Raw genomic sequence first — 22,614 nt, forward strand, 5'->3', positions numbered from 1 at the left:
TGCCTCTGTGAAACCGCAATGGGCCAAAATCTTGCAATTACGAAGTCCCTGACCACCTTGCCGGCCCCCCTCCCCTGACAGATAACTGCCCCAAGTGCTTACTTCACACGTCATATAAATTATGGCAATACAAATGTAACGTGGGCTCCCCTACTCATACGTGTCTACATACGTGTTACGCTATCCTATGAGAAAGACGGCAAAGCCAAAGGGAACTTTATTCCTTACAGACAGAGACGGGATTCACTCGCCTGTTATGAAGCTCACAACGGACGTGTCGCAGCAGCTCCGTTCAGGGTCGCCCCACGTTACCATGGTTACCCGGAAGTTATAGTACCAGGCTGGCAGCAAGCCGCTGATTCTCTGCAAAAAGAAAACGGGGTTTTAGATTTCTTTTGCGGTAAATTCTTTTCATTTATGTGAACGATAAAGAAAATAATAAAAAATTCCATGCAATTATTTCCTCATTATTTGCTGATTAAGAGTTGGTTTATTATAAAAGTATCAAAAGAATCTACATGTATTTATATCTATACACATATACGGTACATCTATACACATATACGGTACATCTATACACATATACGGTACATCTATACACATATACGGTACATCTATACACATATACGGTACATCTATACACATATACGGTACATCTATACACATATACGGTACATCTATACACATATACGGTACATCTATACACATATGCCGTACATCTATACACATATACGGTATATCTATACACATATACGGTACATCTATACACATATACGGTACATCTATACACATATACAGTACATCTATACACATATACCGTACATCTATACACATATACGGTACATCTATACACATATACGGTACATCTATACACATATACCGTACATCTATACACATATACGGTACATCTATACACATATACGGTACATCTATACACATATACCGTACATCTATACACATATACGGTACATCTATACACATATACGGTACATCTATACACATATACCGTACATCTATACACATATACGGTACATCTATACACATATACGGTACATCTATACACATATACGGTATATCTATACACATATACGGTACATCTATACACATATACGGTACATCTATACACATATACGGTACATCTATACACATATACGGTACATCTATACACATATACCGTACATCTATACACATATACGGTACATCTATACACATATACGGTACATCTATACACATATACGGTACATCTATACACATATACCGTATATCTATACACATATACGGTATATCTATACACATATACCGTATATCTATACACATATACGGTACATCTATACACATATACGGTACATCTATACACATATACGGTACATCTATACACATATACGGTACATCTATACACATATACCGTATATCTATACACATATCTATACACGTACATCTATACACATATACGGTATATTTATATATATAAGAAAGGTGGATTGTTGCAGTTGTAATATAACCGGTGAGATAAAAATCTCTGCGAATCAGAACTCTACAGATATTTTATGACATTTTTTGCACTTCTGGTCTGCGTTAGGGTTAAATTGTTAAATTACGGTAAACGGATCTTTCTATAGAAAAACATCACGGAAGAGACTCTTACCACCGAAGCTGTTAAAGACACCGTGGCTGCTATTTCATAGTAAGGGGTCCATTCTGACGTCATGGTCGCGGGGTTAAAGTAAAACATTTCCACGATATATTTCCGGAACACGCTATAGTACGGCCTGGTCCAGCTCAGCACCAGCGCAGACGGCCCCAGAGGGTACAGCACCAGGTCTTTTACCCCGGTGGGTTCTAGAAGATAGTAAAACATCTCATTTCCAGAACACGTCACACTTTACAATATCTGGGATTATTAACGATATGTTTACAGCGTGTATTCACGTGTTTACACTGTACAGCTCACGTGGAACAGGTTACTCGGTATACTGCCGTCCGTACAGCCCACGCAGCACAATCCACACCGCAGCTTCGACTTTACTGATAGATCTGCCTGCAAATACTAGGTTACTATGCTTCACGCGGTACGTCCTACACGGAGCACGCACAGAGCACGCCGCAATGTAAAGCCGGCCCGGAGCACGCCGCAACGTAAAGCCGGCGCGGAGCACGCCGCAACGTAAAGCCCGCGCGGAGCACGCCGCAACGTGGAGCATGCCGCAACGTAAAGCACGCGCGGAGCACGCCGCAACGTAAAGCACGCGCGGAGCACGCCGCAACGTAAAGCACGCGCGGAGCATGCCGCAACGTAAAGCACGCGCGGAGCACGCCGCAACGTAAAGCACGCGCGGAGCACGCACAGAACAAACCACAATGTAAAGACTACACGGTACTGCGGTTCCACTGACGATCTCTAAGGTTTGCACCATCAAGCTCACGGTGGGATCCAGCAAAGGGTTGTACCTATCGCAAAGATGACTGGGTCTGACGGGGGTCCGATCAGCGGGGGTTTCTGCAGGTAAACCACTACTTTGTACTGTGCGCCAGGCACCAGGCTTCCGATGATACCGCTGGTAGAGTTAACCTAAAAGAGAAAATGTTTGTGACGTTATAGAAGGAGCAGCCCCTATACCGTCAGAAGCTTAAACTGCCATCAATCCACCTACCGCCCGGCAAACTCATCGACTACTCTGATGCAGCATGTGAACCCCCCAGAGGAGCTCTTATACAAATATCTAAATATACCAAGAAGGGAACCGGTGGAAGCGAAATGATGGAATCCATCCGAAAGCATGCAACACCGACTCCGATGGGTATAAAAAAACTGCGACCATTGGTAGCGCATCGCGGGAAATCACACATGAATACAGAGGAGTTCACAGCTGGGCCGGACTGAAGATAAAGAAGCAGCCGGTGGCCACTAAACGATGTGCATGCAGCCTCTTTCACAGTGTCCGAGTATCCAGGTGGCTGCAGCATATCGCAGGATGCAATCTCCTCCTACAGCAAGGGTGACTACGTGCGGCTATTAGCCAGCGGCCAACCGGATATTTGTCTGGTGTGCCAGATGGCCAGTTCAGGCCTGGTTCACGGGTTCTGTACCAAGTAGGATCTGGAGAGACCTATTTGCATGGACTGGAGAGGGTTCTAGGTCTAAACAGTCCCTTTTCATCAGATGCTCTAACCCAGTAATGAATTCATTAATAAGCAGGCTAGTGTGGGATAAATGTCAGCTGCCTTCCAGGGCTACTTATTCCTCTCGCAGATCACGGTTAGCCCTAGAACATTTTACAGGCAATGTCCCCATGTCCAGGCTGATAATCCCCTGTAATGACAAATCATCCGAACAAATCGGAATTACCTCTTTGCAATAATGTTTCTCGAGCCTTTGGTTTTCCTTTGGTTTTGCGCATGTTTGTGAAATCACGGATATTATTGTTCCATTATTCTCCAAGTAGGACGATGTCCATGACACCAGGGCAGCCGTGGAATTTAAAAGCTTCACTTTCACTTCTTTTGGTTTCTCTGTGAGCTCCTCGAACCATTCGCCGGTGGGGCCTTTAAACAGAGGAAATTGGAATAGAAACAGCTGCAGGAGACGTCACAGACCCCCTGTTATCCCCCAAGATCCCTAACCTGTGCAGGGGAATGATGCCCACGGGGGGGCCAGCATGGGCTATAGTGGGCCTTGACTGTTGTGCGGAGGAGGGGTGGGCTTTTTGGCGGGAATTTCGGGGGTGGAGTTGGGGGTAGATTATATAAGTGGCTGCTTTCCCGGGCTCAGGAACCATTTTTTGTGGTTAGCTTACCTGGTTGCGTGTCCCACCCTCCCTCCCTTTTTGTTTTGTTTGAAGGTTTGTGTCGTTTGTCACAGTCTGTGGGGCGGCAGCTTGCCAGGTATCCAGGGGGTTAATGTGGTGGTAAGTGAATGGTTGGTAACATCTGGTGGGAGGTTCTTGGCTGTCAGTGCTGGAACCTCAGGTCAGGGTGGGGGCATCTCGGTATGTCCCTTCCTTAAGTGGCATTTGGTTCTGGTACCTGGATTGCTGGGCAAGCTTGGGTGTTTTATTGTATATATTTACATGTTGGTGTTTGAGTCGTTGTCCTTGTTAACGCACCGATGTTTATTGTTTCAGGTTTTGGCGTGACAATGACTCTAATAAATAAAATTGGCTGTGGCCTTTTCTCATCCATATTTATGGTGTGCGGTGTCATTATTGGGGGGTTTTTAATGGCCTAGCCCGGAGAATCGAAGCTACAACAGTCAGAGGGGTAGCTTCCCTAAGGGGCCGCAAGGCAACGCGCACACAGGGTAAACTCAGGTAATTGCCCCCACTGCTAGGTATGTACCCTGTGCCTAAGGACAGGAGGCCCTGACTGCCTGGGCCGTAACAAGGACCAAGGTCTGACCCTCGGGAAGATTTGGGACGTTCTATGGAACAATGTGTTTATAGGTGGGCTTTTGTTATCTTTAATAACCTATATCCAGGCATTCTTGCATTTAAAAATGAATGCCATTACAAACCAGGAAAATGCCAGCGTTCCCACAAGAAACGTAACCAGAAGCACACTTACTGATGTAAAAGTTTATGGCTTTGGCTTTGTTGCTCTCTCGAATATCGCAGGCACCCGAGGAGCTGAAAGATGTTACCGTCAGCTTGTACTTTCCTGGCTCTTTCAATAGAATGGCAAATCCATGAGTGTTTTCATCCACCGTGGAAATGTTTGTGGCGCCACCTCAAATAAATAAAGAAAGAAAAACACTAATTTCAGGTTACAGAGCAGAAGGGACCGGCTCAGCTCGTAACATATTGTTCGTAGAATCAGATGAAATGTAACACGCTACAACACGCTTCTACAGGCTTGCAGCGTGCAGGCGGCATAAGTATACATGTACACTACAGGGTATGTAAGGAAGTGTGCAGCTCAAACGGCCACCAGCTCGCTTCAGGATGACCACCAATGGAATGGTCCAGCCATGGACCATCCAAATGGCAAAAAGTACCCAAACTCTGTGCATGCGCATTCAGCACAACAAACGTGCACCAAAGTAAAACCCCATTTATTTCACTAAAAGATGCATCAGTCAAGAAAAAAAGTATCATTATTGTTTTTTCTCCCTTCATCTTGCCTGTAACTCACAGTTTAGCGAATAAACTTCTAGTTTTCATTGCATAATAATGAAAATGATTAATCCAGGACACAAAGACTAAAAATGTGTGTCGGCAGCATTATGTTTCCATACGTACCATCTCTCTGGATGTATATATTAAAGCCATCTAAGGAAGTGGCAGCTTTTGGAGGAAGCCAACTTATGGAGACCTTGAAATGGGGCGAAGAAGAGTGATTCGTGAAATGGTCAGTTAATAGGCTTGAAACCGTAGGATTTTCATCATCTGAAGGAATTTCATTCACAAAACCTTCATTATCCAGTGTGACGGTTTCATTGGCCAGCCAATCAGACGACGGTGTTGTTTCCAGCTCAGAATCGTTTGTCGAATGATAATTCCAGTTAGAAGACGTGTTCCCTATCACCCCATTATCAGACATGGGCCTGGCGGAGCTCTCAATGACAGCGAGCTGACCGGGTTGGATTTCTTCTGAATTATTGCCACCGGGTTCATCGGCGCTGCTCTCATTCACGGTTACGATATGTATTGAGATATTTCTGGGTGGATACGGGACTGAAAAAAACAACAAAATGATAAAATAAGTGGTAGGGTAGCTAGAAAAAAAGGTAAATCTAATAAAAATAAAAGTAAATTGTGTGAACTAAGTTCGCCTGGGGCTCCATCGCCTCTTAGTTTAGAGGCGACTACAGCTAAAATATGGATGAAATTCAAATCTTTAAAGCCTAATGTGAATCATCAGGCTGAACATTTACTGAGAAAAAAACATGAATTCACTTTTCCGGTAGTCAAATGCGAAATGAGTCTAAAGGAAGCAAATACGGTCAAAAGTCAAAAATGATCTGAACACTAATAATACTACTGCTTGAGGTTTAGGGTATTAGGGTGCGGATACGAGAACTAACAAAGGGTAGGATAATGCGTTACGGTTGGGGTGCAGCAAGAAAAGGCATTTGGCCGTCAGGGCAGTGGGGTTCAGATATCGGGATGAGGACATAATGTGCCGAGGGAGGCTACAGATCAGGGTTATGGACATAAAGGGCAGACGGATTGTTCCATGGTTTTGGCTACAGTTTGTGAAGCCACCGGTGGGATCGAGAGATTTTATTGCCTGACCCCGGGGCTGGGGCTACCGTGAAGCTCGAGGTCTGTTTAATGACGTGGCAATCCTGTAACAGCGTGCCATCCTCTTACCTGTCCTGTGCCGCTGCGGCTCGTGGCCAATGCCGCTGTATTCCACTAAGGTGCTCTTATTAAACGCGGCTTCCGACAGCAGCTGGAGAGTGACGTTACTGTAACACACGCCGGGCAGCCAGTGATTGAACACCGTTTTACCTTTCAGGAAATCTGTAAAGTAGACTTTAACATCAACATGGCTCCCAACAAATACTCATAATATATAATAATAATAATATACCGTTTCAAAATAAGACTCCAAAGAACATATCTACAGTGCAGCAGTTATCGCGCTGTGTAATAGACAGTATACTACATAAGACAACATGCTTCATATTGCAGCAGTTACTGCGCATGTTAGTTACATACAAACTGATAACGGGGGGGGGGGTTTACAGGAGTCACTCATACTTTTCACAGTGGTATAGGAGGATCGTACCTTTATATAACATTGCATGGAAAGTTTGACCTTCCCAGTAACTTATATTTACTCTTGTAAAGACATTGTATTTTTCGGGATATTGCACTTCGAATACGACTCCTGTTTCTGGGGAAGGTTTATAATCATGAATGGAAACTTTGTTGACCGGAAGAGGTTCTGTGAAGCAGAAAAAGGAAAGAAACCGGATTAACATGTGAACACGGGACGAGGAATTCGCTGAATCAGGCATCCCAAGTTGCTCGTATCTAGTTTGGTAGACATTAGCAAGGAACGGATGGCGCGCGCTATAACATTTCCCATCATTTTCCCACCGTGAAACACATCTGGCACGAAAGCAGGTCTGGGGGGGCATCCTGCCGTCTCTACGTTTTACTGAGAAGCTCAGGCCGGCAATAGTCATATTGTTCCAAAAGGTCAGGGCAGGCGGCAAACATAAGCGGAATCCATGGAAGTAGCCGAGGGTCCGGCTCACAGGCAACGCGTGCCAAAATGTCCGAAGTCCAAAATAAATCAGGAACCCCAAGCACGGGGAGCAGAATCTCTAAGCACTGACTGAATGAGGCTTCGGTGCCAAGCCTGGAGACGCCAGTGACGTGCGGGGGCACACGGCCCGCACCGACACATGCATGACATGCGAGCGGCCAAAGCATGACGCATTTCAAGGACGCTCAGTTTGCAGATGGACACCAAAGGAAAAGCTCGATACTAGGTAAGAGGAATCGCGTGCAGCCACCACCGAATACGGGTGACCCGACACGCCGGGGCTGTTACCCGGTTCAACCGCACCCCCAAACTAAAGAGCTTTACAGCTTGGCCCTGTATATAGTGGGACCAACTTAATTCCACTGGAATACACTAAGTAACGCGACTTCTCCGACCTCCAGCAGGACACCGAATGTGCACAGAGAGGGTAATTACGGGACAGAAAGGCACTTACTCGTCAGCACGGTTAGCGATTTCACAGGCCTGGACGCCATGTTGGAATTGATTGCCATCAGCGTGATGATGTAATAAAGGCCATGGTACGTCGCATTAAAAACCAAAGGCACAGGTAACGAGCTGCTGAATTCTTCAAACTGGAAAAAATAATTCTTGGATTCCCCGGTTATTTTGACGACGTATACGGACGAGGAGTTGGTTACATCAGAGTGTTCCAAGGAAATGATGATACGGTTGTTATCGGTAACGGCCACGTGAAACATGGACACATCCTACAGAGAACAAGCAACAGTCATCAGAAGGTAAAAGCAGCGATACGCTGTACAGCACAGAGTAACACATCAGCAGAGGGGCACCGGGGCAGATTAAGGTCCCCATTGTGTCTGCGAAAAGCACCCAATCAAAAGGCTGCCGAGTGCCAGACAGCAGTGCGAGGCCCAGTTGCCTAGCAACAGAATAACAGGTGGATTTTATGTGTTCCATTTCCAGAACTGACTTGATTTCTCCCCTTTCTGGAGGCAGCGCCGGGGGGGGGGGGATTGGGGTCTCACCGATTCCAGGCGGCTTTTAAAGCTCCGTAACACGAATATCGCTGAGATTACAAACCCGGCTCGGCTGCCATATCCGAGAATGCCTGACCTACTTACAAAACTGGGAATTTACTCTGTAAAGCGTCGGAACGTCTCCACCACCTTCACACTGCGAATATATCAGCTTAGGAGATATCTTAAGCTTTCAGCAGATCGGCCCCATCCGGCCCCCGCTAGTCGTCTGTTTCTCCTGCTGTAAAGACTCAAACCTAACTCAATCTCGTCTTAGATTCAGGAGCCATATGTCTATACCATCACGGTATTACCCTCTACCACTTCTGCTTGGAGGCTGATCCACTTATCTACCACCCTCTCAGTAAAGTAAAACTTCTTTCCATTCCATGGCAGCCTCTGACCCCCTACGCGGACAATAATACGCAGTATGTGATGATATCACTGTTATGGAGGCGATAGTAATTTGCCCTCTGTCGAGGCAGTTATTAGAATGTATGAACACTAAACTTTGGGAAGAAGTCTTTTTTGGGAACCCTGTTAATGCCATTGTTTGGCCACCATCGGCCCCACGCAGGCATACCAGACAAAGCCCTACACAAGTAGAGCATCAATGGCAGTCCTGCCTCCGGCCCCACAGGAACACAGATGTTCCAGGTCACACATATTATTAATTGGCTTAAATAGCGCCGTCATATTCCACAGCGCTGTACAACAGGACCTTGTCCTTCAGCGAATCCAGCATATCGGTTCTGCTTTCTAGCCTGTTTACGCCTTTGGATCCGGCTACTTACCCTGGGGGGTACACGCTTACACCTGAAGGGTACAAATCATCTGTTAGAATTATATGGCTATAATAAATGCCCCCACCCTTCGCTCAGTGACCCCTCCACGGGGGCAGCTTCTTTCCCTGTAACAGCCCTGCTGAACCTTATTAAATGTAAACAGTTAAAGCTGCCGACTGGCACATTCTTTTGGGAATGTCCGTGGGCTCTGAGAAGCCACCGAGGCTGGGGGGGGTTGTTTTTTGTCTCCTCTTCTAATTAGAAAATAGTTTGAAGTTCAGAGATATTTCACGGCTCGGAGGCTTAGAAATAGGATCGGATTTTAAAAGTAATGTTCATAGCAAGCGAAACCGTAGATTTTATTGTAAAAAAATAACACGTTTTCAGAATGATGATTATCTTAATTATTATTTTTGTTATTTAGATGAATAATGATGCGCGTCGTGACCCACAATAAAACGGCTCCTTTGGGTTTAAATCTGTTTTTTTTTAAATAAACCCAATTTTTGGTTGTTTAGAATAAGTCTTAATTAAAAAGTGAAGGGCGACCCCTCCTCTCCCAGGGAGTCCCGAGCCTTACGGTCACTCAGAAAGCGCTTGGCTCGGCGCATGTGCCGGTCCTTGCGGTTAGAGGCCCAGATATTTACCCCAAACACATTAATTCAGAGACCGGAATCTCACGGAACGGAAGGGGAGATAAAAGTAACCCTCACTGTATTACCCTCTACCACCTCTGCTGGGAGGCTGTTCAGCTTATCCACCAGCAAATCAGTGATTAATTGAGACTCCAGCTTGACTGAGAAAATATGTGGCTGGAATCTCAAATAATTATCGGCTCTCACAGTAAATGAACGACCACACTTTGTAAATTCACTTTAGTTTTCTGGGAAACCTTGTAGAGCAAGTACTGAAAGACAGCTCCCTGGATCAGTGTACGAGGGGTTAAGCTGAGTTAAATTCAAAGTTAATATTACTGCTGAGTACAGTACACAGGGTACAGGTGTGAGGTTTGGTGGGGGGTACAGGTGTAAAGTTTGGTGGGGGGTACAGGTGTGAGGTTTGGTGGGGGGTACAGGTGTGAGGTTTGGTGGGGGGTACAGGTGTGGGGTACAGGCGTGAGGTTTGGTGGGGGGTACAGGTGTGGGGTACAGGTGTGAGGTTTGGTGGGGGGTACAGGTGGGGGGTACAGGTGTGAGGTTTGGTGGGGGGTACAGGTGTGGGGTACAGGCGTGAGGTTTGGTGTGGGGTACAGGCACAGGATATAGGTGCGGGGTACAGGTGTGAGGTTTGGTGGGGGTACAGGTGTGAGGTTTGGTGGGGGGTACAGGCATGGGGTACAGGTTTGAAGTTTGGTGTGGGATACAGGCATGGGGTACAGGTTTGAAGTTTGGTGTGGGGTACAGGCAGGGGGTACAGGTGTGAGGTTTGGTGGGGGTACAGGTGTGAGGTTTGGTGGGGGGTACATGCATGGGGTACAGGTGTGAAGTTTGGTGTGGGGTACAAGCACAGGGTATAGGTGTGGGGTACAGGCGGGGGTACAGGTGTGAGGTTTGGTGGGGGTACAGGTGTGAGGTTTGGTGGGGGTACAGGTGTGAGGTTTGGTGGGGGTACAGGTGTGAGGTTTGGTGGGGGTACAGGCGTGGGGTACAGGCGTGAGGTTTGATGTGGGGTACAGGCACAGGATATAGGTGCGGGGTACAGGTGTGAGGTATGGTGGGGGGTACAGATGTGAGGTTTGGTGTGGGGTACAGGTTCAAGAAGATGACTTGAGGCTAAGGAAGAGAGAGTAGATTTTTATGTTCCTTCTAAGTAATCCAGCTGGGCTTCCTTATAATAAACACCCCATTGGTGGGCTGCATATACCCCCCCTGGTGCCACCTTATAAAAGGAACAGGGGCAACAGGGAGAGTAATACAAATAACAAAGAAATCTGGAATAATAAGGATATACATAGAAATCTACAAGTCTATTATAGACGGTACCGGCTCAGCCTGATCATTTATGGAAAAACAGATCTTATTCTAAAGAAGCAGATTAACCGGCACCGCCGATAACCCGGCCGGGCGCCACAAGAAAAAGAAAGAAAAGCACAACGAGTGGAAATAGCAAATAGTTACCGAATCTACATGCCATACATTATTTGTGTGCATTGGATGACAGATAAATGAAGATGCAGACAGCGATCCAATGAAAGCTGTCCACACACCGGCCCCTGGGCTACACCCCACAGCATCCTCATTGTCCTTCATCATCCTGCATCATAAAAAGGGCATCTTTATCTCAGACCCCGACAGGGGATCTCTTACCTGGATGGAGAAGAGCAGACAGAGCAGCAGGAGGATCATGGAGCTGCCAGCCCCAGGCTGCACGCTCACCACCATTGAAGTCAAGAATCAGCACAAAAGGCTTCTCTCCAGATGCGTGATGGGAAGAAGCCTGCGGGGATCACATGAGCCGGAGACAGGGACGGGCAGCCTGAGGATCAGCCGTGATGGATGGAGACAGACAGGGACATCAGAGCCTGCGCCCCATCCTGCAGCTCAACCAAATCACAGAGTGCACAAGGGAGGGCATCATCCCTCCCCACAGTGACATCACTTCATGTCAGGCTTTACACAGTCCCACATTATCCCTCCCCACAGTGACATCACTCCATGTCAGGCTTTACACAGTCCCACATTATCCCTCCCCACAGTGACATCACTCCATGTCAGGCTTTACACAGTCCAACATTATCTCTCCCCACAGTGACGTCACTCCATGTCAGGCTTTACACAGTCCAACATTATCCCTCCCCACAGTGACATCACTCCATGTCAGGCATTACACAGTCCCAAATTTACCCCTTTTAATGTATAAAGCCGTTTCCTGTTGTTTCTATACACATTATGGGGGCTTTTAGGGCTGTAGAACCCTGCGATACCCTCATACCCAGCAAACATTCTGACCTCCTAGAAAAGAGGGGCATGGGGGGGGGATTGGTTGGGCAGCAAATCTGAATAATCAGTAAAGGGATTACAGACACTGGCATTTGGGAAAGGGACTGGCCAAACTAAACAGGGACACCTGGCAGGTATACGGGCAGCTCTATGGTAAAACGTCAGGCTTGAGGCCAGCGAGTGACGGAGTGTCGGAGGAATCCTCACATCCTGCGCTAATTAACCCTATAATAATCACTTACCGGTAATAACCCCTTACTGGTTTAACCCTTTGAGGGGTGACGAGTGATTGGCCGATGTCACCGTCCCATATAATAATCACTTACCGGTTTAACCCTTTGGCGGGTGACGAGTGATTATATAACAATCGGGCACAATTGCTCTTTTCCACGATGCCCGCACTCCAGTGGAATGATGCTTAGGATCTGTCGCCCAAGGGCCCTGCAGGAAGAATAATGTTCCACCCGAGCCCCTCGCACCCTGGGGTATCACCTAAGCCGAGCCCCTCGCACCCTGGGGTATCACCACAGCCGAGCCCCTCGCACCCTGGGGTATCACCACAGCCGAGCCCCTGGCACCCTGGGGTATCACCACAGCCGAGCCCCTGGCACCCTGCGGTATCACCACAGCCGAGCCCCTGGCACCCTGCGGTATCACCTCAGCCGAGCCCCTCGCACCCTGGGGTATCACCTCAGCCGAGCCCAGGCCCGGACTGGCCATCGGGCACACCGGGCATTTGCCCGGTGGGCCGGGCCGCGGCAGGGCCGGATTGATTTAGGGGCTGATGGAGCTGCAGCTCCAAGCCCCTACCTTAAAATAGGCCCAGTCAGGACCGGACTGACTGGGCCTCTACGGCCGTCTATAACGCAGGGCAAAAGGGGCACCTGCCCCTTAACCCTGCAGCAGCTGCGACCGGGCCCGCCACTCTAGGGGGCCCGTGCAACCCCCACGATTAATTCCGCGGGGGCCCGCTACTTACTGGCTAGCCGAGGATGCCGGGGACGCAGGAATCCAAAAGAATCACGTGACGTACGTGACGTACGTCACATGACCCTGCTGCGCATCTGCTTCCTCCTGTGCAGAAGAACAGGTTGGTCTGCGAGCGCCGAGCGGCACGTACTCTTTAAATCTTCAGTTGTTCAGGTAAGGGGAGGCTGCATGAAGGAGTGTTTGAGATTGAGTGAGTGAATTAATGAGTATCTGTGAAGGAGTGAGTGAATGAATGTTTGTGAATGAGTATATGTAAATGAGTGTCTGAATGAGGGAATTAATGAGTATCAATGTATGAATATCTGAATGAGTGAATGGATTATCTGTGAATTAGTGAGTAAATATTTGTGAATTAATATGTGTGTGTGTGATAGCATGGATGTGTAAGGGGGGCAAAGATATCACAGGCAGGCTGTTTTGGTGGCAAAGATGCCACAGGCAGGTGTTTTGGTGGCAAAGATGCCACAGGCGGGCTGTTTTGGGGCCAAAGATGCCGCAGGCGGGCTGTTTTTGGGCCAAAGATGCCACAGGCGGGCTGTTATGGGGTCAAAGATGCCACAGGCGGGCTGTTATGTGGCCAAAGATGCCACAGGCGGGCTGTTTTGGGGCCAAAGATGCCGCAGGCGGGCTGTTTTGGGGCCAAAGATGCCGCAGGCGGGCTGTTTTGGGGCCAAAGATGCCGCAGGCGGGCTGTTTTGGGGCCAAATATGCCACAGGCGGGCTGTTATGGGGCCAAAGATGCCACAGGCGGGCTGTTATGGGGCCAAAGATGCCACAGGCGGGCTGTTTTGGGGCCAAAGATGCCACAGGCGGGCTGTTTTGGGGCCAAAGACGCCACAGGCGGGCTGTTTTGGGGCCAAAGATGCCACAGGCGGGCTGTTTTGGGGCCAAAGATGGCAAGTCCTATTCTTCCAATCTGGGTCCTAGGCAGGTCTGGGTGCCAGGTCTGATTTGATACTAAGGGGGGTGGCTGGCATAAATACACAATGTAGGGCTGGCTGACGGGGCAATACGCAAGGGTGTGGGGGCATTAATTCACAAGCGAGTGCTGGCTGGGGCATCAGTGCATCACATAAATCAATACTAAAGTGGGGCTGCTCTCTTGAGTGCATAAATACACGTGGGGGCTGGCAGCATCAATACACAAGAGAGCCAGCTGCGGCCATCACCTAAATCAAAGGGAAAGCGTCCGTGGAAACCCTCCGGATGCGGGTGTCAGTGTGGCAGAGCCTGTCCTGGTGTTTGTGTTTAGGTGTTGGTGTGGCAGAGCCTGTCCTTGTGTGTGTGTGTGTGACTGACTGGGTGGCAGAGCCTGTCCTGATGTGTATTTAGTCATCGGTTTTCTGGCTCTTTACTTTCTGTAGGATTAAATTGAACTATTTAATTTTTACTTATCCAGAGATAAAACGCCCTCCTGAATTTGTCACTTCAGAGGTCAAAACATTCTAGGCCCAGCAAAAGTAAAGGTATTGTGTTATTTACTCTTATTTCAACCTGCGTATCTTATTAAAAAGGATTTGTGGCACTAGATTGTGGCTTCAGGGGTCCCGTGTATGATGACTTTTTTTAGTCACATTGCTCAGCCTAGAAGATTGGCTGAGCGCCGCAATTCAGTTGGCGTGGTCTGAGTTTCTTAGTTTGTGACTGGCTGCGAGAGAGGATCCAGGTCCCCTGCAGTGCTGCGGGGAATTTGGATTTTAGTGCGCAACTTCCACTACTTCACTTCCATCTGCCCCAACAGGGGTTAATATATCAACAGAAGAAAAACAGGGCAAATAAGCACCACTGGGTAAGCTTAGCCTGGAGTATTATCTTTATTTTTTTGCTTATTTGTCCCATGTTTCTTCTGTTGATATATTAACCCCTGGTGGGCAGATATAATTTTTTCGGGATCTATTAATTATGTGCATTCTTGAATTTTTTTTTATTTTTTTTTGATTGCTGTAATATTTGATTTATTGCTTGTATTGTCCATATATTTATATATATATATTGATATTGTATTATGTATTATCTATTTTTTTTGTCTATTTATTAAAGCATATATTTTCATACCTATTTTAGCGCTGTCAGTTTTTCGATCACGGGACAGAGTGTCATATAGGAGGTATAAGGGATATCAGGGGGCACAGTGGCATCTCTGGCATATAAATAAATAAATAAATAAAAATGGGCTGCTCAGTCTCAAATGCCCGGGCCTATTTTTTGTCCCAGTCCGGGCCTGGCCGAGCCCCTCGCACCCTGGGGTATCACCACAGCCGAGCCCCTCGCACCCTGGGGTATCACCACAGCCGAGCCCCTGGCACCCTGCGGTATCACCTCAGCCGAGCCCCTCGCACCCTGGGGTATCACCTCAGCCGAGCCCCTCCCACCCTGGGGTATCACCACAGCCGAGCCCCTCGCACCCTGGGGTATCACCACAGCCGAGCCCCTCGCACCCTGGGGTATCACCTCAGCTGAGCCCCTCGCACCCTGGGGTATCACCACAGCCGAGCCCCTGGCACCCTGGGGTATCACCACAGCCCAGCCCCTCGCACCCTGGGGTATCACCACAGCCGAGCCCCTGGCACCCTGGGGTATCACCACAGCCGAGACCCTCGCACCCTGGGGTATCACCACAGCCGAGCCCCTGGCACCCTGGGGTATCACCACAGCCGAGACCCTCGCACCCTGGGGTATCACCTCAGCTCAGCCCTCGCACCCTGGGGTATCACCTCAGCTCAGCCCTCGCACCCTGGGGTATCACCTCAGCCGAGCCCCTCGCACCCACTGGAGTCAAGCTATCAGACAGTTTCAAATCAGTGGTCATGCCATCAGACGCTTTTTCTTAAGATTAGCAAAATCTGCCTTAGACCTGGAAATGTGATAAAAATCATATAATGTTACAATTTTTAGTGGATTTTGCAGAGTTCTCACACAAATATATCTCCCTGCAAAATTAGATACGTTTATTAAACAAATTAAAGGTAAATATCCGCTCATTTCTAGCAAATTACCTTTTATAACATTTCTGCATATATTACAAAATTCCACCGTTGGACCAACACATTTACACTGCACATATCTCACACACACACACCCCTATATAATATCTTACAATATGGTGCATTTTTACTGTGGAAATTTAAAGATATAGCACCCCAAATAGCAGTGCAGTACTTGATAAATGTCATATTTCAACATTCTACATGGAATTAAAAAAAATTCCCCCATTGGACCAATACAGTTACACTGCAGATATCTCAAACACAACCCCCTCTATTATTTCTGAGAATATGGTGCATTTTTACTGTGGAAATTTAAAGCTATAGCGCCCCAAATATCATCCCAGTAGACAGCAACTGGCATTTTTCAGCATTCTACAGAGGGTTAAAAAAAATTCCCCCATTGGACCAATACAGTTACACTGCAGATATCTCAAACACATGCCCCTCTATTATTTCTGAGAATATGGTGCATTTTTACTGTGGAAATTTAAAGCTATAGCGCCCCAAATATTAGCCCAATTCATAGCAAATGGGATTTTTCAAAAATCTACAGAGGGTTGAAAAAAATTCCTCCATTGGACCAATTCAGTTACAGTGCAAGTATCTCAAACACACCATTCTCTATTATTTCTGAGAATATGGTGCATTTTTACTGTGGAAATTTAAAGCTATAGCACCCCAAATATCATCCCAGTAGACAGCAACTGGCATTTTTTAGCATTCTACAGAGGGTTAAAAAAAATTCCCCCATTGGACCAATACAGTTACACTGCAGACATCTCAAACACATGCCCCTCTATTATTTCTGAGAATATGGTGCATTTTTACTGTGGAAATTTAAAGCTATAGCGCCCCAAATATCAGCCCAGTAGACAGTAACTGCCATTTTTCAACATTCTACAGGGGGGGTTAAAAAATAATTCCCCATTGGACCAATACAGTTACACTGCAGATATCTCAAACACATGCCCCGCTATTATTTCTGAGAATATGGTGCATTTTTACTGTGGAAATTTAAAGCTATAGCGCCCCAAATATTAGCCCAATTCATAGCAAATGGGATTTTTCTAAAATCTACAGAGGGTTAAAAAAAATTCCTCCATTGGACCAATTTAGTTACAGTGCAAATATCTCAAACACACCATTCTCTATGATTTCTGAGAATATGGTGCATTTTTACTGTGAAAATTTAAAGCTATGGCGCCCCAAATATCATCCCAGTGGACAGCTAATGGGATTTTTCAACATTCTAGAGAGGGTTAAAAAAAATCCCCCATTGTACCAATACAGTTACACTGCAGATATCTCAAACACATGCCCCTCTATTATTTCTGAGAATATGGTGCATTTTTACTGTGGAAATATAAAGCTATAGTGTAATTTAGTTATAAATATAAAGGTCCTGGTATATGTCACTGTCAAACAACCCCCCAATATGTGTTCAGCAACATCTCCTGAGTATGGTGATACCCCACATGTATAGGTTTGTCAGATTGTTTGGCTGGTAAAAGGCTACTTTTGGGACATGCGTAATTCAGGTAGTCTTTTGGTCATTCTGCCTCTATATCCTCTTTGGATCATCTTTGAAGCAGACTACTTCAATTTACCCCATCAAACCATATATTTTTGAAAACTAGACACCACAAAGTATTTCAAATGCTGGTATTTTAACCCTTTTATGCATGAGATTCTACTACCTGTCTTTCCCAAAATTTTATTTTGTATTTTTTTCCACACAAATTGTACTTCAGGAATGAATTCATAGCTCCTGGTATGCGTCACTATCAAACAACCCCCCAATGTGTGTTCACACATGCATGGGTTTGTCGGGTTGTTTGAGATTTAAAATCCCACATTTGGGAAGTGCGCTTTTTTTCTCTATTTTGGTCAGTCTGTACCTATGCCCTATTTTTGAGACAGGCCACTCCAATTTACCCCATCAAGCCATTTTTTATTAAATTAGACACCCCTTGGTTATTTGAAGTGCTTTTATTTTAACTCTTTGTATGTTGAGATTTTAGGACTTGCTCAAAATAATAAACTTTTTTTTTTTTAATTTTTATTTATTTATTTTTTTTACACATTTTGCTGGTACTGGATGGTTCCTCTGGTGACATCACTGCATAATTATTTTTAAATGTTTTTTTTAAGCTTTTATTTTCCTTTTTTTTTTTATATTTTACTAATCACATTGTGATTAGAAAGCTGGGCTCCATTGACTTGCATGGTTGAGTGCAGTACCTGTATTCAACCTGCAAGTGGAGCCAGAGTTCTCTAGAGGGTCTGGAGACCATCTAGCGAAATTTTTCGTCTTTATTATTTTTTTTTTCAGGACGGTCGCCATCTTGCCGATGGTGAAGATCACCGGCAGCGGCGGCTGTGACCGCTCTCCTGAGCGGTCACAGTCCATCCCAGGGTAAGTGTTTGGTGTCCCTGAATGCCTCCTGATCGAGGCATTCTGGCGACACCATTGAAGTTTAGGAGGTGGACCGTCAAAGGTCGTTAAGTGACCGTCTTTCCGTGACGGTCCTGAACCGGCAAAGGTCGTTAATGGGTTAAATGATATAAATATTTTTTTTAACCCTCCGTAGAATGCTGAAAAATGCCAGTTGCTGTCTACTGGGATGATATTTGGGGCGCTATAGCTTTAAATTTCCACAGTAAAAATGCACCATATTCTCAGAAATAATAGAGGATGGTGTGTTTGAGATATTTGTACTGTAACTGAATTGGTCCAATGGAGGAATTTTTTTTAACCGTCTAGATTTTTTAAAAATCCCATTTTCTATATATTGGGCTAATATTTGGGGCGCTATAGCTTTAAATTTCCACAGTAAAAATGCACCATATTCTCAGAAATAATAGAGGGGCATGTGTTTGAGATATCTGCAGTGTAACTGTATTGGTCCAATGGGGAAATTTTTTTTAACCCCCTGTAGAATGTTGAAAAATGACGGTTGCTGTCTACTGGGCTGATATTTGGGGCCCTATAAGCTTTAAATTTCCACAGTAAAAATGCACCATATTCTCAGAAATAATAGAGGGGCATGTGTTTGAGATATCTGCAGTGTAACTGTATTGGTCCAATGGGGAAATTTTTTTTAACCCCATGTAGAATGTTGAAAAATGAAGGTTGCTGTCTACTGGGCTGATATTTGGGGCCCTATAGCTTTAAATTTCCACAGTAAAAATGCACCATATTCTCAGAAATAATAGAGGGGCATGTGTTTGAGATATCTGCAGTGTAACTGTATTGGTCCAATGGGGAAAATTTTTTTAACCCCCTGTAGAATGTTGAAAAATGACGGTTCCTGTGTACTGGGCTGATATTTGGGGCACTAAAGCTTTAAATTTCCACAGTAAAAATGCACCATATTCTCAGAAATAATAGAGGGTTATGTGTTTGAGATATATACAGTGTAACTGTATTGGTCCAATGGGGGAATTTTTTTTAACCCCATGTAGAATGTTGAAAAATTACGGTTGCTGTGTACTGGGCAGATATTTGGGGCCCTATAGCTTTAAATTTCCACAGTAAAAATGCACCATATTCTCAGAAATAATAGAGGGGGTTGTGTTTGAGATATGTGCAGTGTAACTGTATTGGTCCAATGGGGGAATTTTTTTTAACCCTCTGTAGAATGCTGAAAAATGCCAGTTGCTGTCTACTGGGATGATATTTGGGGCGCTATAGCTTTAAATTTCCACTGTAAAAATGCACCATATTCTCAGAAATAATAGAGGGGGTTGTGTTTGAGATATGTGCAGTGTAACTGTATTGGTCCAATGGGGGAATTTTTTTTTAACCCTCTGTAGAATGCTGAAAAATTCCAGTTGCTGTCTACTGGGAGGATATTTGGGGCGCTATAGCTTTATATTTCCACAGTAAAAATGCACCATATTCTCAGAAATAATAGAGGGGCATGTGTTTGAGATATGTGCAGTGTAACTGTATTGGTCCAATGGGGAATTTTTTTTTAACCCTCTATAGAATGCTGAAAAATGCCAGTTGCTGTCTCCTGGGATGATATTTGGGGAGCTATAGCTTTAAATTTCCACAGTAAAAATGCACCATATTCTCAGAAATATGCCAGTTTGAGATATCTGCAGTGTAACTGTATTGGTCCAATGGGGGAATTTTTTTTAACCCTCTGTAGAATGCTGAAAAATGCCAGTTGCTGTCTACTGGGATGATATTTGGGGTGCTATAGCTGTAAATTTCCACAGTAAAAATGCACCATATTCTCAGAAATAATAGAGGGGGTTGTGTTTGAGATATCTGCAGTGTAACTGTATTGGTCCAATGGGGGAATTTTTTTTAACCCTCTGTAGAATGCTGAAAAATGCCAGTTGCTGTCTACTGGGATGATATTTGGGGCACTATAGCTTTAAATTTCCACAGTAAAAATGCACCATATTCTCAGAAATAATAGAGGGGGTTGTGTTTGAGATATCTGCAGTGTAACTGTAGTGGTCCAATGGGGAATTTTTTTTTAACCCTCTGTAGAATGCTGAAAAATGCCAGTTGCTGTGTACTGGGATGATATTTGGGGCACTATAGCTTTAAATTTCCACAGTAAAAATGCATCATATTCTCAGAAATAATAGAGGGGAATGTGTTTGAGATATCTGCAGTGTAACTGTATTGGTCCAATGGGGGAATTTTTTTTAACCCTCTGTAGAATGCTGAAAAATGCCAGTTGCTGTCTACTGGGATGATATTTGGGGCGCTATAGCTTTAAATTTCCACAGTAAAAATGCACCATATTCTCAGAAATAATAGAGGGGCATGTGTATGAGATATCTGCAGTGTAACTGTATTGGTCCAATGGGGGAATTTTTTTTAACCCTCTGTAGAATGCTGAAAAATGCCAGTTGCTGTCTACTGGGATGATATTTTGGGCACTATAGCTTTAAATTTCCACAGTAAAAATGCACCATATTCTCAGAAATAATAGAGGGGGTTGTGTTTGAGATATGTGCAGTGTAACTGTATTGGTCCAATGGGGGAATTTTTTTTAACCCTCTGTAGAATGCTGAAAAATGCCAGTTGCTGTCTACTGGGATGATATTTGGGGCGCTATAGCTTTAAATTTCCACAGTAAAAATGCACCATATTCTCAGAAATAATAGAGGGGCATGTGTTTGAGATATGTGCAGTGTAACTGTATTGGTCCAATGGGGATTTTTTTTTAACCTTCTATAGAATGCTGAAAAATGCCAGTTGCTTTCTCCTGGGATATTTGGGGCGCTATAGCTTTACATTTCCACAGTAAACATGCACCATATTCTTAGAAATAATAGAGGGGCATGTGTTTGAGATATCTGCAGTGTAACTGTATTGGTCCAATGGGGAAATTTTTTTTAACCCTCTGTAGAATGCTGAAAAATGCCAGTTGCTGTCTACTGGGATGATATTTGGGGTGCTATAGCTTTAAATTTCCACAGTAAAAATGCACCATATTCTCAGAAATAATAGAGGGGCATGTGTTTGAGATATCTGCAGTGTAACTGTATTGGTCCAATGGGGGAATTTTTTTTAACCCTCTGTAGAATGCTGAAAAATGCCAGTTGCTGTCTACTGGGATGATATTTGGGGCGCTATAGCTTTAAATTTCCACAGTAAAAATGCACCATATTCTCAGAAATAATAGAGGGGGTTGTGTTTGAGATATGTGCAGTGTAACTGTATTGGTCCAATGGGGAATTTTTTTTTAACCCTCTGTAGAATGCTGAAAAATGCCAGTTGCTGTCTACTGGGAGGATATTTGGGGCGCTATAGCTTTAAATTTCCACAGTAAAAATGCACCATATTCTCAGAAATAATAGAGGGGCATGTGTTTGAGATATGTGCAGTGTAACTGTATTGGTCCAATGGGGAATTTTTTTTTAACCCTCTATAGAATGCTGAAAAATGCCAGTTGCTGTCTCCTGGGATGATATTTGGGGAGCTATAGCTTTAAATTTCCACAGTAAAAATGCACCATATTCTCAGAAATAATAGAGGGGCATGTGTTTGAGATATCTGCAGTGTAACTGTATTGGTCCAATGGGGGAATTTTTTTTAACCCTCTGTAGAATGCTGAAAAATGCCAGTTGCTGTCTACTGGGATGATATTTGGGGCGCTATAGCTTTAAATTTCCACAGTAAAAATGCACCATATTCTCAGAAATAATAGAGGGGGTTGTGTTTGAGATATCTGCAGTGTAACTGTATTGGTCCAATGGGGGAATTTTTTTTAATTCCATGTAGAATGTTGAAATATGACATTTATCAAGTACTGCACTGCTATTTGGGGTGCTATATCTTTAAATTTCCACAGTAAAAATGCACCATATTGTAAGATATTATATAGGGGTGTGTGTGTGTGAGATATGTGCAGTGTAAATGTGTTGGTCCAACGGTGGAATTTTGTAATATATGCAGAAATGTTATAAAAGGTAATTTGCTAGAAATGAGCGGATATTTACCTTTAATTTGTTTAATAAACGTATCTAATTTTGCAGGGAGATATATTTGTGTGAGAACTCTGCAAAATCCACTAAAAATTGTAACATTATATGATTATTATCACATTTCCAGGTCTAAGGCACATTTTGCTAATCTTAAGAAAAAGCCCTGGGGTATCACCTCAGCTCAGCCCCTGGCACCCTGGGGTATCACCACAGCCGAGACCCTCGCACCCTGGGGTATCACCTC

The 22,614-nt window shown here is 44.9% G+C and overlaps 1 protein-coding gene across 1 annotated transcript; it reads right to left on the bottom strand.

Annotated features, from left to right (window-relative positions):
- Positions 1-243: 243 nt before the first annotated feature.
- Positions 244-11,379, bottom strand: LOC149271125 (receptor-type tyrosine-protein phosphatase O-like). The gene is made up of 11 exons (XM_089507600.1): positions 11,305-11,379; positions 9,997-10,770; positions 7,670-7,943; positions 6,730-6,888; positions 6,309-6,461; positions 5,406-5,669; positions 4,561-4,722; positions 3,491-3,543; positions 2,449-2,569; positions 1,646-1,839; positions 244-363 (listed from the first exon to the last, which is right to left on the bottom strand). Exons 1-11 carry the CDS (start codon positions 11,377-11,379, stop codon positions 244-246), a joined length of 2,349 nt encoding a protein of 782 aa, XP_089363726.1.
- Between the last annotated feature and the right edge of the window lie 11,235 nt (positions 11,380-22,614).

The sequence above is a fragment of the Sceloporus occidentalis genome, unplaced genomic scaffold (genome assembly GCF_023333645.1).
Source record: "Sceloporus occidentalis isolate IW3139 unplaced genomic scaffold, rSceOcc1.0.p SCAF_557, whole genome shotgun sequence".
Taxonomy (NCBI): domain Eukaryota; kingdom Metazoa; phylum Chordata; class Lepidosauria; order Squamata; family Phrynosomatidae; genus Sceloporus; species Sceloporus occidentalis.